The sequence below is a fragment of the Salvia miltiorrhiza genome, chromosome 6 (assembly GCF_028751815.1).
Source record: "Salvia miltiorrhiza cultivar Shanhuang (shh) chromosome 6, IMPLAD_Smil_shh, whole genome shotgun sequence".
Taxonomy (NCBI): Eukaryota; Viridiplantae; Streptophyta; class Magnoliopsida; order Lamiales; family Lamiaceae; genus Salvia; species Salvia miltiorrhiza.
In genome coordinates this window covers 36239912-36256482 of record NC_080392.1, presented here as the reverse complement: position 1 = coordinate 36256482, position 16571 = coordinate 36239912, and the positions used below count along the sequence as shown (strand labels likewise).

General features: G+C 40.8%; 1 protein-coding gene and 1 long non-coding RNA gene across 2 annotated transcripts; one reads left to right on the top strand and one right to left on the bottom strand.

Moving 5' to 3' along the window:
* Nucleotides 1-7491: 7491 nt before the first annotated feature.
* Nucleotides 7492-8086, top strand: LOC130989324 (uncharacterized). The gene is made up of 2 exons (XR_009090562.1): nt 7492-7677; nt 7716-8086. It is a non-coding gene; the product is annotated as an uncharacterized LOC130989324 (long non-coding RNA).
* Nucleotides 8087-14350: 6264 nt separating this feature from the next.
* Nucleotides 14351-15875, bottom strand: LOC130990840 (uncharacterized). The gene is made up of 5 exons (XM_057915072.1): nt 15457-15875; nt 15232-15393; nt 14867-15163; nt 14657-14787; nt 14351-14358 (listed from the first exon to the last, which is right to left on the bottom strand). The coding sequence occupies exons 1-5, from the start codon at nt 15873-15875 to the stop codon at nt 14351-14353; spliced, it is 1017 nt and encodes a 338-aa protein (XP_057771055.1).
* Nucleotides 15876-16571: the final 696 nt, after the last annotated feature.

Sequence of the window (16571 nt, the reverse complement as noted above, 5' to 3'; positions counted from 1 at the left end):
CCCATTGGTGTTCACTATGAGCGACCGATGAACCTGTTGAGGGAGGGTAAGCAGTTTCCCCCACGACCTGCATAGGATATACGTGTTCAGGAGCATGAACTGCCGATGAGACGAGAGGAAAGGAGGACGAGGGCGACGACATCTCGAGATAAGCGTAGTCGACCTCCACCTACCACATCATCATCTAGTAGTGGAGAGCACGGGCTCCGAGGATGTGACCGTGAATTTTGGAGGGCATCGTCACTAGGATGGGAGAAGAGCAGGAGATCCGAATGAAAAGTCATAACGAGGATATGGAGAGTCGAGTGAAGAGGGCATTGAAGGGTTTTTTTGGAGGATTTGAAGGGGTTTTTTGGCTGTAGGTCTGTACACCGTAGAGGTGAATATTCTCATGCCCCTCGTCGCACGCCTGCACCAGAGACCAGAGATTCTGATGATGGGCAACCCGATGATGGTGGTCCGGTGGCCGGTGATGTGTCACCTCATGATGATGAGCCACTACAGGTGCCGCATCGACATTCTGTGCATGAGTACGGAAGCACATCTACTTCTCATCACGAGCAGCCCCGTTTTTCTCTTCAAAATCCATCTGATTACAATTTTGATCCAAGATATATGGAGCATGTGGCACAGGTACTTGTTCAATTTTTTTTGTGCAAACATTTCAATCTTCATATATATATTTATACTAACAATTTTGTTTTTTTTTTATTTGTTAAGGGACTGATGTCCGGGATGGGTGTTGTGACCACTGAGGGCCTCCAAAATTTATTGTTCGATCATTTCCAAACACCAGCGATGCCCCGAAGGAGTGAACGCCAAAGATTTCCCTCTCGATTGCTAGATTCCCCCTATCTAGCAACTGGAGAGCCATGTCTTCTTCCTAAGAAAGTGGTGGATAAATTTATGGAGTACATGAATGGAAGAGAGGAGTACGTCTTCATCACTGAAAGTAGCGCCAAATACAAGAAGACTTATTTCCATGACATTCTTAGGCTGAATTTTTCATTTCCCGAAGAAGTAAGTCAATTAAATTTAGGTATTACATTTTATTATGTTTCTTAAATAATGGTATCCATTTTTTCTACAGGTGGTCGAGTTGTTCATGTTAAGCTGCAAGTCTGTTGGGAATATTGTGGAATATCCTAATCCTTGTTTTGATGATACCAATATTCATAGGTCGTATTTGTAATAGACTAGAATTGTTTTGAACTCAAGTGTTAGAGTTCGGTTCTAGTTTAGCTTGCGGTGTCGAAGACTGAAGACTGAAGACTGCAGATACCAACTGAAGTATCAGTTAGGAACTGATTACGTAATGCGCGCAATGGACTGATACTAAAGTCAAGTATCAGTTGAACATTCCTCCTAGGACTGATCTTCCAACGTTCAGAGGAAGCCACGTACTCACAAAGTACAGCCGCATTAAAAGCAGAGATCTGAAGATCTTATCTCTGCAGAGGTCATTCCTATCTGGTGGTTACTTTTCAGAGACGTCACATCTCCTGTCCATCAAGAGAGCCGTTTCCACCCAGACAAGGAACCTCGAAGATTGAAGCCTCAGCCCAAATTCGAATTGCTCTCCAACGGAAGAAATCTTGATGACGTTCTACGCCAACGGATCTATTCAAGAGTTCTCCTACAAATAGCGTTCGAGGATCACTTCAACCTTCACCGATTCAACGACATAAGTTGAAGCTCTGTCGAAATTGCTACTCAGCTTAAAGCTTAACCTCCCCAAAGCTTGAATCGAAGAAGAGAATTTCAAAGCCAAAATCAGTCACTGCTGATTACACATATTCTCTTAGACCTTAGGCAAACCTCTGTTTACCCAGAAGCCAAAGGTCAAACTTGCTTCAAAGAACTTGTTCTTTGTAAGTATAGTTGGCACTCGTTCAAACCTCCCCTCCCAAAAGAGTGTTTGAGTGATTCGGAGTTCAGGAAGGTACTCCGACTCTGAGTGAGAAGTCTTAGCACGGGTTGTGCTGAGCAAGAGAAATTCGACGCGAGTGAAGCGTGGGTACTGAAGAAGGGTTTTCTTCAGTGGTACGGTTGTGTGCACCTGGAAAGCACACGGTTTGGTTTGCAGTGCACATGTTAAGCACTTGCGGAGTGGATTGTTGGTCTGATCAATCGACCGTGGATGTAGGTGTAAACACAAATTTTATTGTATTCAATAAATGAAATACAAAAATGTGTACAAATCCAAAATATGTGGATTGAAATGAATTTGTTGCGGGTTGCGATTCTCTATTTGATCCTCTGATTATCCTCTTCGAATTTCTTCAAATCTTTGGAGGGAAGTACGCCTTCTTGATCTCCTTTGATTTGAATGTTGGCTTGAATTTGATTTGATAACGTCAATCCAGGGGCTTGCACCTTATTTCTGAATCAAACGTTGACTTGGATGAATTTGATGAAGAACTCGTTGACTTCCTTGTAGAACACCTTGATTGTTGGAGATGACTTCGTCGTAGAGAATTACTCCTTCAATGCCTGAGCTCTCAAAATGATTTCTGTGTGTTCTTTGACTCCACAAATGGCCCATATTTATAGGTGAAGAATGGAGTGGGCTGCGGGCTTTGGCCTGTTATATTGGGCTTTTAGGGCTGAAGTGGCGCGATTTGATTGGCTCCTCAATATTTGTATTTATCTACATAAAATATTTAATATTTTATGTAGATTTTCCACATGTCAATTTCTGATTGGTCGATAAATCCATATAATCAAATATTAATTATATATTTATTTAATCTTGGAATAATATTTAATTTAATTCCAAAATATAAAATAAAATATATATTTTCATATTTAATTTATAATTTCCACATGGCAGGATTTAATAGGCTATAAATTTAATTGCCTACAAATTGCCCCATCGAGACTTGTTCATGAATATTTTCGATATTGGAAATGGACGAGTCTCGAACTTATTTAATAGTTTATACTCATATTAAGGAGTTCTTGAATTTGAATTTGTAAATAGTTTATACTCGTATTTAGGAGTTTTTGAATTTAGCTTTGACTTTGTCTTTGTAAATAGTTTATACTCATATTTAGGAGTTCTTGAATTTGAATTTGAATTTGTAAATAGTTTATACTCGTATTTAGGAGTTCTTGAATTTGAATTTGAATTTGTCTTTGTAAATAGTTTATACTCATATTTAGGAGTTCTTGAATTTGAATTTGAATTTGTAAATAGTTTATACTCGTATTTAGGAGTTCTTGAATTTGAATTTGAATTTGTCTTTGTAAATAGTTTATACTCATATTTAGGAGTTCTTCTATTTCAATTCAATGGACTGCTATACATACGTTTTAGTATTTTGCAGCCTATATCGACAAACTTCAATCATTGAGTACATAAAGAGAAGTTTGATTTTTTTTTAAATAAAGAAACTTAAATGGAATAAACCACTAAAATTATGAAATAAAGTGGCCCATTTGAATTCTACGTGACTTTGAAAAAGTCATTCCAATTATGAGATAACTCATTTTTGGGTTTAACAGATAAAAATTGCCCAATCTTTCTTTTGTTAATTCAGTCCCTGAGCTATCTTCTAAAAGAAAGTAGCAAAGCCACGTTAATTTTTTTTTTCGTTCCTCCAGCAACAAAACCGGTTCCTGTTTCAGTCCTTCCCCCTATAGTTTTCCTTTTTTGAATAGAGCTCTACTTCTTCTATTCTTCTTCCACCAAGCGATCTTCACGCTGAAGATATTCTTCTGAACATAATTCCCGCTGCATTCCCATCTTCTTGCTGATAAATGTGGATATAATTTCATGGATATATATACAATAAGAACCCATCTTATAGTTATCCATAAATATGAAACCATTTACGCAGCAATCATCAAACTAATCTTAAATTCAAATTTCAGATTCTTCAAGGTTATCAGCTGCTAATTCTGATAAGAATTTCGTAGGTTTCCCTTCAAGTAAAGACTTCTAACTATTGTAGGGAACTAGCACTATATATAGAGTGCTAAAGTTCATATTTTTTTCTACAAACTCAAGCTTGGATCGCAGAAATCCTCTTCCTCTTTCAATTTTCTTTCGTTGACAGCGTTGGGGTTGAATCTTGGTGAGTTCTTCTTCCCATAACTGTAAGAAATCTGTTTCTGTAGTCTGCCCTCCATATGTTCGATGAATTGTCTGACAGAAAAAATAATCAACTTCAAGTTTGTTTTCTATCGAGTTTTGCTGCGATTTTTTTATTATTGTTTTTCACAGATAACTGGAGATCCAGTATATAATCACTTGACTTTAAATGAAGTAGAGTGTGGAGAGAAGCAGCGGCGGAATGGGCTCCTTGTTGCTGCCCTGTTTTGCCGGAGCTGCGCGCGTATCGACAGTTCCCAGAAGCGGCGGCGGTGCAGCTCTCCTCGCTGGTGCTATCCATCGGAGAATGTGTTGTGCTTCCAGCTAGGGAGACAAATGCGGAGCTTGGAGGTTAAACTCGCCGGATTACCATCAATGGCGTCGACATTTATGCAGCAATTCGCAAAGAAGAAGACCTTCGGGAAGCGATCGTCGAAGAAGTATTTGGAGGAGGCGCTGTACAAGAAGCTGTTCAGCGATGGCGGTGATGGAGGAATTTGTTGGAATTGTGTTAAAAATGAAAGTGGGGATTTTTGTCCCACATTGGTTTTGCTATCAAAGTAGGTGGAGACCCTTAGGTTATTTAAGGAGTTCCAAGGTCTTTGATACAATTGCACCAATCATTACCTTTAGTCTTTTGATTACTTCTAGTTTGAAATTCCTTACTCTTTGTTTTAGAGGGGTGAGAGGTTTTCAAAGGCTTGTAAGAGTGTAGTGGTTGTGAGTCGAGAGGGTGAGAAATACTGTGTGATTGTAGAAATTTATCATATAGTAATTTTTCAGTGTGTCGTGGTTTTTCTCCGGATTTGGAGTTTCCACGTTAAATTCTTGTGTTGTTCAATTGTGTCTTTTTTTATTCTTATTTCTTGCTTCTACCAAGTTTGGATGGGGAACTGATTTCCCAACAATTGGTATCAGAGCCTGGTTGAGGTCTCTTGATATTCCAAGTATGCTCTGTGGTTGCAGCATTGTCTGATCTTCCACATCAGAAAGGATTTCTTGAGAAAGATCCGGGCGGGGGTGTCTCTTGTGAGACGGCTGTTCATTTTGGTGGAGAAGCGGTACGTCAAGTCAACTTCAAGTCCAAATGAAGTTCGACGTGGAGAAATTCGATGGAATAATAAATTTTGGCTTGTGGCAAGTGCAAGTCAAGGATGTGCTGATACAATCTGGGTTACACAAGGCCCTGAAAGGAAGTCCTGGTGCAGTCAAAAAGCCCGGTGCAGATGATGACGCAAACATCAAGTCCGGTATGAGTGATGAAGATTGGGAGGATCTGGATCTGAAGGCGGCAAGCACAATTCGTCTCTGCTTGGCCAAGAATGTACTTGCAAATGTACATGGGATTTCGAGTGCGAAGGAGCTTTGGGAAAAGCTGGAAGCTCTGTACCAAGCAAAAGGCATCTCGAATCGGTTGTATTTGAAGGAACAATTTCATACCTTACGGATGGATGAAGGTGTGAAGATTTCAGATCACTTGAGTATTCTCAATGGCATTATCTCTGAACTGGAGAGTATTGGAGCAAAAATTGAAGATGAGGATAAGGCGTTGAGACTCATCTTGTCTCTTCCACGTTCCTATGAACACATGAAGCCAATATTAGTTTATGGGAAGGAAACTCTGGTCTTTGCTGAAGTCACGGGCAAACTTCTTTTGGAAGAAAGAAGGCTGATGAGTGAAGGACGTACTTCATCGGAAAATTCAGCAATGGTGGCCTTTAGCAGAGGGAGGAAGAAAGACTCCAAGGGCGTTGTTTGTTGGAGGTGCGGAAAACCCGGCCATACGAAGCGAAACTGTCCAGGTGGAGCTTGTCAAGGTGGAGCGGATTCGGCAGAAAGCTCCGAACAATCAGCTAACATCGTGTTTGATGATGTCCTTTGAGGACATGAATATCCTTATGGCATGTCCAATGGCCATGATAGAGGATGTGACGATGTTAGTTGGACCACATGTGCATGGTTTTTGGCATGGATGCAGGTGTGTGGTGAAAAGTATGTCGATGGCTGATGACTTCTAGGAGGGCCAAAAGCTAGAAGGTTGCACCAAAAATTTCAGCAAGGTTTTTTCGACATGTGCCGAAGTAAAATTCTTAGAATGGTTTATTCTAAGTGTTCTACTCATTTGGTGGAGTAGGTTTATTCTCTTTTGAGGATGATGGTTCTTTGTGATAAGAATCATAATTGTCGGTGAAGACAATGGTGTTTTTTCTTTCATTTTTAACAAGGTGGAGATTGTTGGAATTGTGTTAAAAATGAAAGTGGGGATTTTTGTCCCACATTGGTTTTGCTATCAAAGTAGGTGGAGACCCTTAGGTTATTTAAGGAGTTCCAAGGTCTTTGATACAATTGCACCAATCATTACCTTTAGTCTTGTGATTACTTCTAGTTTGAAATTCCTTACTCTTTGTTTTAGAGGGGTGAGAGGTTTTCAAAGGCTTGTAAGAGTGTAGTGGTTGTGAGTCGAGAGGGTGAGAAATACTGTGTGATTGTAGAAATTTATCATATAGTAATTTTTCAGTGTGTCGTGGTTTTTCTCCGGATTTGGAGTTTCCACGTTAAATTCTTGTGTTGTTCAATTGTGTCTTTTTTTATTCTTATTTCTTGCTTCTACCAAGTTTGGATGGGGAACTGATTTCCCAACAGAATTCAGGCTTCGGTTTTGCACCAGTCATTGGCTTCTTTTTAGCGGGCGCGACAGCAGTCGGAACCGGCTTGGAGCACGGAGGGATGGAGTGGGGTTGTACTCAGTGAGGGAGTTGCTTTGCTTGATCACATTCGAGCGTGGAGAGAAGCGGCGGTGGGAGTTGGAGGCAATCTTTAATGGCTCCTCAATCAAATTATGCAGATGGATGACAGCAGCAACAACACGATTATGGTCAACCACCTGTTTTTCCATATTCTCAAAGTTATCCTGTGCGGCATTCGTCTCCTGTGGGATAGCTACACTCGTCAAGATTATGCTGTGACTTTCTTCTTCTTTTTTTTTGTAGGAATTGGTGATTTTGCACGCATCCATTAAGAAGCCGTGGAGTTTTTTTTTTTTTTTTCATATAGAAGTTTTATGTTGTCCCAACTTCAACTATTGTTCGAGTGCATTCAACCGAGGAATTTCGCTGATACAAATTGATGGAGTTTTCTTCATCTACTCATCGGAGCTTCTCAATATGGATTGGATGATGTTTACCTTGCACCTTTAGGTGGCTCTCAATTGGCTTTTATTCAGATTCTGGGTGCGCTCGGATCTGGGCCATTGTGAGTCTTGCCTTTGAAGGTTGCTCGAGTCTAGTTTCAATGGAGTTGTTATTTTTTTGGCGAGCGCGTGCTTCCACTCCACTACTACCAGGTTTAATGGAGTTGTTACTTTTGGCGAACGCATGCTTCCACTCCGCGTTATAAAGCTCGAAGTTTGGCGTATACTTTGGAAGCAAGGCGAAGTTCTCCGCGTCGGCGCATACTTTGGAAGCAAGGCGAAGCCCTCCCCATTGGTGTATACTTTGGAAGCAAGGCGAGGCCCTCCACATCGACACATACTTTGGAAGCAAGGCGAAGCCCTCCACATCGACGCATACTTTGGAAGCAAGGTAAAGCCCCCCACATTGGCGTATACTTTGGAAGCAAGGCGAAGCCCTCCACATCGACGCATACTTTGGAAGCAAGGCAGGGCCCTTCACATCGACGCATACTTTGGAAGCAAGGAGAAGGTCTGCATCAACGTTCCCTATGCATCAACATTATAAAGTCCAAAGAATTAAGTCAGATCCAACATTCGAACAAAGCGAAGACCCTCCACGTCAACGTCATGAAGCTCAAAGATCAAGTCCAAGAAGATCGGATGCATATTTCTTCAACAAATCTCAAGGACTACTCAAAGATCGTCCAAGAATTAACTTGAATATTGGAGAGAGCTCTTTCAAAGTGTGTTGAAGCTAGATGTGGAAACGCGGAGTTTAAAATTGATCAAGAACGCTTTCAAGGTTTGGACCCGTTTTATTGAAGCTTTGTCAACTATTGGCTCTCTCATTGCTTCGTTTCTTCATTTGCATTTGTCCATAACTTTCGCGCAACATTTATTGTTTCTTCTGAATTAATGCAACATTTGGCTTCAAACATCCAAGCATAACAATCAATATGCCCACCATTTATTTTACTCACCAAATTTAAAGGATGGACAACTCCAAATCATGACTGAACTCAGAGATATCTAAGCTGCCTACGTACCCTTTTGAAAGGGATCAAGTGAAAACGTAGTTCAAAGACCAACTTGAATTTTGATTGGGGGGGTGCCGTACACAGTTTATACTCTTGCGGGCCAGGAGTGACTACTTATTTTACCACTATATAGACAAAAGTGGAGTATATACAGTTTAACCACATAAATTTACTTTTTGGTGGGAGAAGTTTAGCAGTTTAATCACATACACTTTCTTTGGTGGATGCCGTGCATAGTTTATACTCATATGGGCCAGGAGTAACATGCAGTTTAGGCTCGTGCGTCATGGAGCTGTCTTTTTTTTTTTTGTTTCATAGATAGTAGCGCTTCAAGAACTTCCCATTTATGGGCCCAACTCTCACATTGTCTTCCGAGAGCAGCTTGTATGCCCCATTGGTGTTGACTTCTTTGACGATATATGGGTCATCCCATCTTGATACAAACTTGTTTCCAACACGATAAGTGGTCATGATAGGCCTTCTTACCGCAAACACCAAATCTCCAACTTGGAAAGAGCATGGTCGTATCTTCTTGTTGAAAGCCTTTGACAATCGAGCTTGATAACACTCCAATCTTTGTTGAGCTTCTAATCTCTTCTCATCCAAAGCTTCCAATTCTTTGAGGTGCAAGCGTGCATTCTCCTTTTCAACTAGTATTTCTTCGCAAGAGGTGGTATGGTTTGATGTGGCAACATCTTCCTCTTGCTGGCGAGGACCCTTGAAATCAACACATATCCTTATTCTTCCATTGCTCTGGTGTATGAAGACCATATTCTCTGCAACGCTTGTTGTGATAACCCCACTTCTAATGAGACTTGCAATTTCTCGATGCACTTGACTTTGAGCAATATAAGGAACTGGATTACTAGCACTATTAGTAGTGTAGTAAGATGAAGCCACGCTTTCTCTATCTTCTTCGTCTTCGAGCATCTTTGAATCGGAAGAAGCTATACTTTCTCTATCTTCTTCATCTTCGACCGCCTTTGTAAGGATAACAGTCTTCATTCTGACTTTCAATTCTCTCCCACATGTCACAAGTAAAGTGGTACATCTTTTCATACGAGAAGGGATCGAGCTCCTTAGCTTCTTTATCATGTACAGTCCATAACTCCCTTTTGTCTTGCCTCTTTTCCATGATTTGCCTTTGCCAAGTCTTTTAAAGACAGATGCTCGCTGAACTTCTCTTGTACCTATTGAAAACAGAAACTCTTTGAATGCTTGAATATTCCTGGATTTGTTGGGTGCTGGCATAGTTACTAGTAGCTCTTTTAATGGCAATACGAATGGGACTCTGCACTGCATACCCCAAGCCTGCTTTGGGGTTTTGGCTCGTGTTACTGGTCTTTGACTTTGACATAGAGCTTTCTTGAGAATTGTATCCAGCATTCACAAGAAGTGTATATGCCTTCGGACCAAAGTGCTTTGACAGTTCTTTGTCTGAGAGATCCCCGTGCTCTGTGGTGCCATTTTTCTTTGGTCGGACAAACTCTTCAAGCGGTTGGAGAATTGGCTTCTTGGCATCAATCTTCGTTAAAGGCATTGTGAATCCTTCCATCTCCAAAAATGATTCTGCCTTCTTTTTCTCCTGGCAAGATCCCGACTCATCATGCGGTGTTGGGACTTTGGTTCTCTCCAAATAAAATTTTGCATCAGCAAAGTGTGACTCTGCTTCTGTAAACGGCTTTTGATCACCAACCACTTTTCTTATAACACCATTTTGATGATACTTGAAGCATTGATGCAATGTTGAAGGAATAACACCATTCTCATGAAGCCATGGTCGACCGAGAAGCATGTTGTAGGAGGTCTTAGCGTCAATCACGTGAAGCAGCGTCGTCGAATCCATATCCTGCATTAGCAATCGCAGCCTTATAGTGCCAAGAGCTCTCTGTCCTTCATGGTTGAAACCTTGAATCATTAATCGGCTACTTGATAGTTCGTCCACTTGAATCCCCAATTGCTTCAAAGTCCTTAGTGGCAAAATGTTGACCGCCGAGCCTCCATCGATGAGAATTCGATTGACCTTCTGCTCCTGGGTGTAGCAACTCACGAACAATGGTCTGTTATGAGGTTCAGATCCAAGCTGCAAATCTTCATCGGAGAATGTGATTGCCAAGACATCATCATCTTCGTTCGTATTTAGTTTGAGTTTTTCATTTACTTGATTGGATGTATCATATAGAGCTCCAACACCTTCTATTATGTCACTCAAGTCATCGGTAGCGACATTTGCAGCAGCACAATCTTCTTCAAGGGATATCTTTCCTTCTCGAGCCAATCGCATGACTTTATCTTTGAAGATGAAGCAATCATGTATGGGATGTCCAACCAACCGATGGTATTTGCAATATTTTGGGTCATCCGTTCGTCCTGCTTCATTTGGTCGCTTCATTTCTGGCAAATAGATAAGTCCTTCTTTGAGCAAGTCATCAAAAATTCCTGAAACATCAGAGTCTAAGAATGGGTATTGCTTTTGCTGCATTTCTTTCAAAGTAAGCTTTCTTTGCCCCATATCTCGGGAAGAATTTTGATTATCCCGGGAGGTATTTTGGTTGCCTTCCTGACTAGCTTCTTTCTTCAAAAATTTCACAGACGTTGCCTTCACTGCCATAGATTCTTGTGTCGGTGCTTTAGCTTTTAATTCTTGCTTGAATTTGCGAGGCTCTTGGATTGGTGGCCCTTCGATTCCGCTTGCCGCCATACTTAATTCCATGTCATGAGCTCTAGTGGCTAGTTCTTCGAATGTTCTAGGTTGGATTCCTCGTAAGATGTATTGCAAGCCCCAATGCATCCCTTGAATGCACATTTCAATGCCAGACGATTCAGACAATCGATCCTTGCAGTTGAGGCAAAGGTTTCTCCACCTATTGATGTAGTCAATCACCGGCTCTTCTTTAAATTGATGAGAACTTGTGAGTTCCACCATGCTGACAGTTCTTCTAGTGCTATAGAAGCGATTGAGAAATTCATACTCCAGTTGCTCCCAACTATCAATTGAGTTTGACTCCAAGTCCGTATACCAGTCAAAAGCATTTTCCTTGAGTGAGCGAACAAACTGCTTGACCAAATGATCTCCATAGGTGCCAGCGTTATTGCATGTTTCAACAAAATGAGCCACATGTTGTCTAGGATTGCCTTTTCCATCGAATTGTTGAAACTTGGGAGGCTGATAGCCAAAAGGCATCTTTAATTGGTCAATCCTTTTAGTGTAAGGCTTAGAGTAGATCATGGATGACTTCGAGTTACCACTAGCCTTCATCGTTCCTTCAATAAACTCCTTGAGTTGATCAATCTGAATGAAACCATCGGCAGAGACTTCGATGTTCTTAGGAGGTGTCTTTTCTTCGCGGTGCTTTTCGAATGACTCCGAATCATCGCTTTCTTCATCTTTCTCGTCATTCACTCGACTTCCTTCTCCTTTCTCTAAGATGAGCTTTGAGATCTTGGCGTCTTGCTCCAATATATGCTTGTTCATGTTTTCAACAAGCTTAGCTAGGCCAGCAATTTGTTCCTCCAGAGTAGAAGCATTTGTCACCATGACGGGAGCTTCAAGAGAGTAGCTAGCGATTGAATATTCGTCCCTTGCTGAAGTAGACTTGGAAATTTCCTCCAATAGCCTAGCTTTACCTCGAGTGATAACACCAGTGTTCTCCAAAGTGATGTTTAGAGCAGCACTTGAAGCTTTGTTCTCCATTTGAATTTGCTTGAGTTGTTGTTGGTGAAGAGGAGAGATGAGAGGTAGAGAGGTCCCACTAGGCGTGCCAAAATTTGTAAACACAAATTTTATTGTATTCAATAAATGAAATACAAAAATGTGTACAAATCCAAAATATGTGGATTGAAATGAATTTGTTGCGGGTTGCGATTCTCTATTTGATCCTCTGATTATCCTCTTCGAATTTCTTCAAATCTTTGGAGGGAAGTACGCCTTCTTGATCTCCTTTGGTTTGAATGTTGGCTTGAATTTGATTTGATAACGTCAATCCAGGGGCTTGCACCTTATTTCTGAATCAAACGTTGACTTGGATGAATTTGATGAAGAACTCGTTGACTTCCTTGTAGAACACCTTGATTGTTGGAGATGACTTCGTCGTAGAGAATTACTCCTTCAATGCCTGAGCTCTCAAAATGATTTCTGTGTGTTCTTTGACTCCACAAATGGCCCATATTTATAGGTGAAGAATGGAGTGGGCTGCGGGCTTTGGCCTGTTATATTGGGCTTTTAGGGCTGAGGTGGCGCGATTTGATTGGCTCCTCAATATTTGTATTTATCTACATAAAATATTTAATATTTTATGTAGATTTTCCACATGTCAATTTCTGATTGGTCGATAAATCCATATAATCAAATATTAATTATATATTTATTTAATCTTGGAATAATATTTAATTTAATTCCAAAATATAAAATAAAATATATATTTTCATATTTAATTTATAATTTCCACATGGCAGGATTTAATAGGCTATAAATTTAATTGCCTACAGTAGGAAAGGATTTTTCCGAACCACGTAAAAGTCTCTGTGTTGTTTACAGCTTTCAGTTTTACATTCTTACTTGTGTTGTTTCAATTGATAAACTGAATACTGATTAACTGCAAAGAGAAACCTAAAGACCAACAACGTGCTCCACCGAGGCTATTGCAAAACTAAGTTTAATTTCCGCTGCGTATGATATCAGTCTGACTGATCTATCTTGTGATAGTCAGGAAGAGTGTTATCATCTCTGTTTTAGCAAACCCGACTGAAGCCTTTATTTGCATCAGTTAAGTTCCAGTAACTTAATTGATAACTCTTTACTGAAGAGCTTTCAGTATCAGTCGTCAACCCTGTTTGGTCAAAACTGTTTTCAGTAAAACAGGAGTCTATGTTTGCGTGTAAAGTTTCGTTTTGATATCTGACTGAGATCCCTCTGATTGAGGAAGTTGTAAAAATAGCCCATAGGTGTATTCCCCCCCCCCCCCATACACCTATTCGAGACCCTCAGGACCTAACAATTGGTATCAGAGCAGGTTGTTCGCAAGAACACTCTGTGTCTGATTAGGTTCTAATTGAACTAGATCCTTTTTCTTAAAGGTCTCGAAAAAGTTCTCTTTTTGTTTTGTGCTTACTATCTGTTCTATCTGTTGTTATCTGTTCTCTCTTTTTTGATGGAGACTAACCACAGCAGATTATCTTCTCTACCTATGTTTAGTATTGAAAAATACGACATATGGAAGTTTCGGCTTGAAAGCTTCCTCACCGCCCAACATTGCCGAATGTGGGAAGTCATCACCAGCGGACCAATCATCATCACCGAAACCGTCAAACAGATTCCTGTTGATCCACAACAAGATCCTTACGATGAGATCCAGCCCAAGCAAAAGGCAGACTTCACCACCGAAGAAAGGAAGCAAGATGAGCTTGACAACCTCGCCATAAGCATCATCTCCGGCACAGTTCCCGACAAGCATGTCATGAATGTGCGTAGGTTCCGAGAAAATCAAGGAGAATAAGCTATCCATAGCTTGCCAGAAGTTCGACTCCTTCCTCATGCTCAAGAATGAATCTGTCGAGGAAATGGAACTTAGATTCAATCAAATCTTAAATGAAGTTCAATCCATTTCTAAAGACAAATACACTCAACGAGATATTTCAGAATACCGACTGGAGGTATTCTATAAATTTCACAAAGGTATTGTAAACTACTCCGACGGTATTACTAATTTATTTGTCGGTATTGTTATCAATTTTTACGAAGGGCTGATACCGGAGTAGTGCACGTATCATATGAACATGTTTTTTAATCTTAAGACATTTGCTACCTTATGATCATGTTTTGTATTGTTAAGACAGTTGCTACCTTATTAAGACATTTGCTACCTTATGATCATGCTACTTTTGTTCATGCGTTATTTATACCACCGTAAAAAATGAGAATATCGTTGTGGTGTGTAATTATACCATCGGGAAGACATTGGAGGTATTCAATGTTTTGTATCGAAGGTATTATAAATTTTCACGATGGTATTATAAAATTGTACGACGGTATTATTAGTTAAACCATTAAGATACTAGAAAACCATAAGAACATGCATCCACGAATAACAACAAACACATTAGAATGTATAATTACAACAAACACTCATTCATCTTGCAGTAAGTAAGGACAATTGGGACGTGTATGCGATCTCGCTCCACACAAACTACACGTCTTAGGAACACAACTTTTGCTTGTGGATTTGCTTGTGGATGCCGCATTGCCTGGTGTCGTCTTCTGCTTTAGTGAATCTTTCTCAGTGGGTCCCTTATGTCGCGTTTCTTTTGGCCGACCAGACTGTCGCTTCCATAGTGGAGGTAAAACACAAATACTTGCAACATCTGCAGGGACTATCCATGAAGCATGTGGCGGGACAGAGTTTACCCGATACGAGTATGCCTCTCGTAGCTTTGTTGATTGATAATAGTCTCCAACATGCTTAGATAAGTCATCGCCTAAATGCCTGAATTATTTGTTTAAAATAAAATTTAGTTTAAGAAGCTAGCAAAAATTATATCATATAAGTGAAAACAAGTGCGTACCTTATAGCTGCAACAGCATGCGAGCACGGTAGCAGGTTCGTGTCCCATTCGAAGCACGTACATGACTGCGTTTGTACATTCACTTTGAATGACATGTTTGAATCTTTTACTTTGAAAGCAGATGGAGACATGGCAACCACCTCATATCTCCGCGACCTCTCCAATTCAGTAGTCAGCTTTCGTAGAGCCTCTGGTGTAACATCTGCAGAAAACGTCTTTGCAGCTTCCTGTCTTTCATCAAACCATTTTTCTATGATATGACGGATCGCCTCAACCATGGAGCATATAGGCAGACGTCTTGCCCACAGTAATCGAGAATTGAAAGATTCAGCAACATTTGAGGTTAGAAAACTATAGCGACGAACAGGACACTTAGAGCCCATCTCTCAGGACCAACCTGCATAAGTTTGGTATATGCTCCCCCGTCTTCGTTTAATGCCTTTAAGCTTGCCATTGCCTTGTCAAAATCACTCTCTCGATATGCATAAGCCGCCTTTTGGTAGAAAGCAACGACTGCCTTGCCATACCTAGTAATTTTATTCAACAAATGGTAGTAGCACAAGCCGTGTGCAGCGTGTGGATAAACTTACTTAACCGCATTCTGTATACTAATATGGGCATCGGAAACAATCAACGTCTCAGAATTCTGACCATAAGCCACCTTCAACCGATAGAAAAACCACTTCCACGATTCATCATTCTCGATCGGACCAATCCCAAAAGCCATTGGAAACACCTGTTCGTTGTCGTCCTTTGTGACGGCAACGAACAAAACACCTTTATTGCGGCCCTTCAAGTGTGTGCCGTCAACAATAATTATTGGCCTCATGCACATAGTGTACGCGACTCTGTAAGAACCAAGTGCTACGAAGAGATGCTTCAACCGATCATTCTCATCAACTTCCAAGTCAGTCACCGATCCCGGATTGCACATCCGCAACATGTGAAGATAGCATGGTAGCAATCCATAAGATTCTTCGTGTCCGCAGTATATCATCTCCACCGCCATATTACGGGCTCAGATCGCCACACTATAACTGGTTTGAACACCGTACTCTCTCTGCAAATCAACAACAATGGACCTCGGCTTCACTATGTCCCCATCCTCGCGCATTTTCTTTGCTATATATGCTGCGATTACACGAGCTGGTACCTTCCTCACTCCAATATTTACGAGGTTGTCAGTGCATGTGTGGGCAGGCTCAAACTTTCAAACCATCCAAAAGTCACCATGCTGAGTAGCTCGCAACAGAAATGGGCACTGAGTCCGATATCTGCATTTGAACGTAATCCTATCCAAGTCCGATCGAGGAATGACAAATTCTGCACGACGTTCCAAATGCCACAACCCCACCGCTAATTTCAGCTCCTCTTTGCTTTCGAAGATAGAACCTTCACTCAACTCATCGGGATCTGGTATGTTGTCAAGTTTACCTGCAAATAAATTGACTGAAAAATCATTCGGAACCACCGAAACTAGCCAATTGCTCATTTCTGCAGTTTGTTCGGGTCCCAACTCTTCTTCAAGCCTTTGCGGGTTTGTCTGCATTATCATGGACATAAGCTGCCCGATTCCTCACTCCCGACGAATCCAAGCAATATGCTCAGCAAATGTGCCATAATCAACTCGAGCAGACTCACGCTCCTCTGCTTCTTCATCATCAGTGTCTGTTGATGGAACATACTCTTCATCATCATTATTATC

What these genes read in the sequence shown, in the direction of transcription:
- LOC130990840 (XM_057915072.1), bottom strand. Translation starts at nt 15,875, where the DNA reads ATGGCGGTGGAGATGATATACTGCGGACACGAAGAATCTTATGGATTG. An exon ending in AGTATACAGAATGCGGTTAA is followed by an intron (nt 15,394 to 15,456) that starts GTAAGTTTATCC and finishes TAAAATTACTAG; the next exon opens with GTATGGCAAGGCAGTCGTTG. An exon ending in AGATGGGCTCTAAGTGTCCT is followed by an intron (nt 15,164 to 15,231) that starts GTTCGTCGCTAT and finishes ACTGTGGGCAAG; the next exon opens with ACGTCTGCCTATATGCTCCA.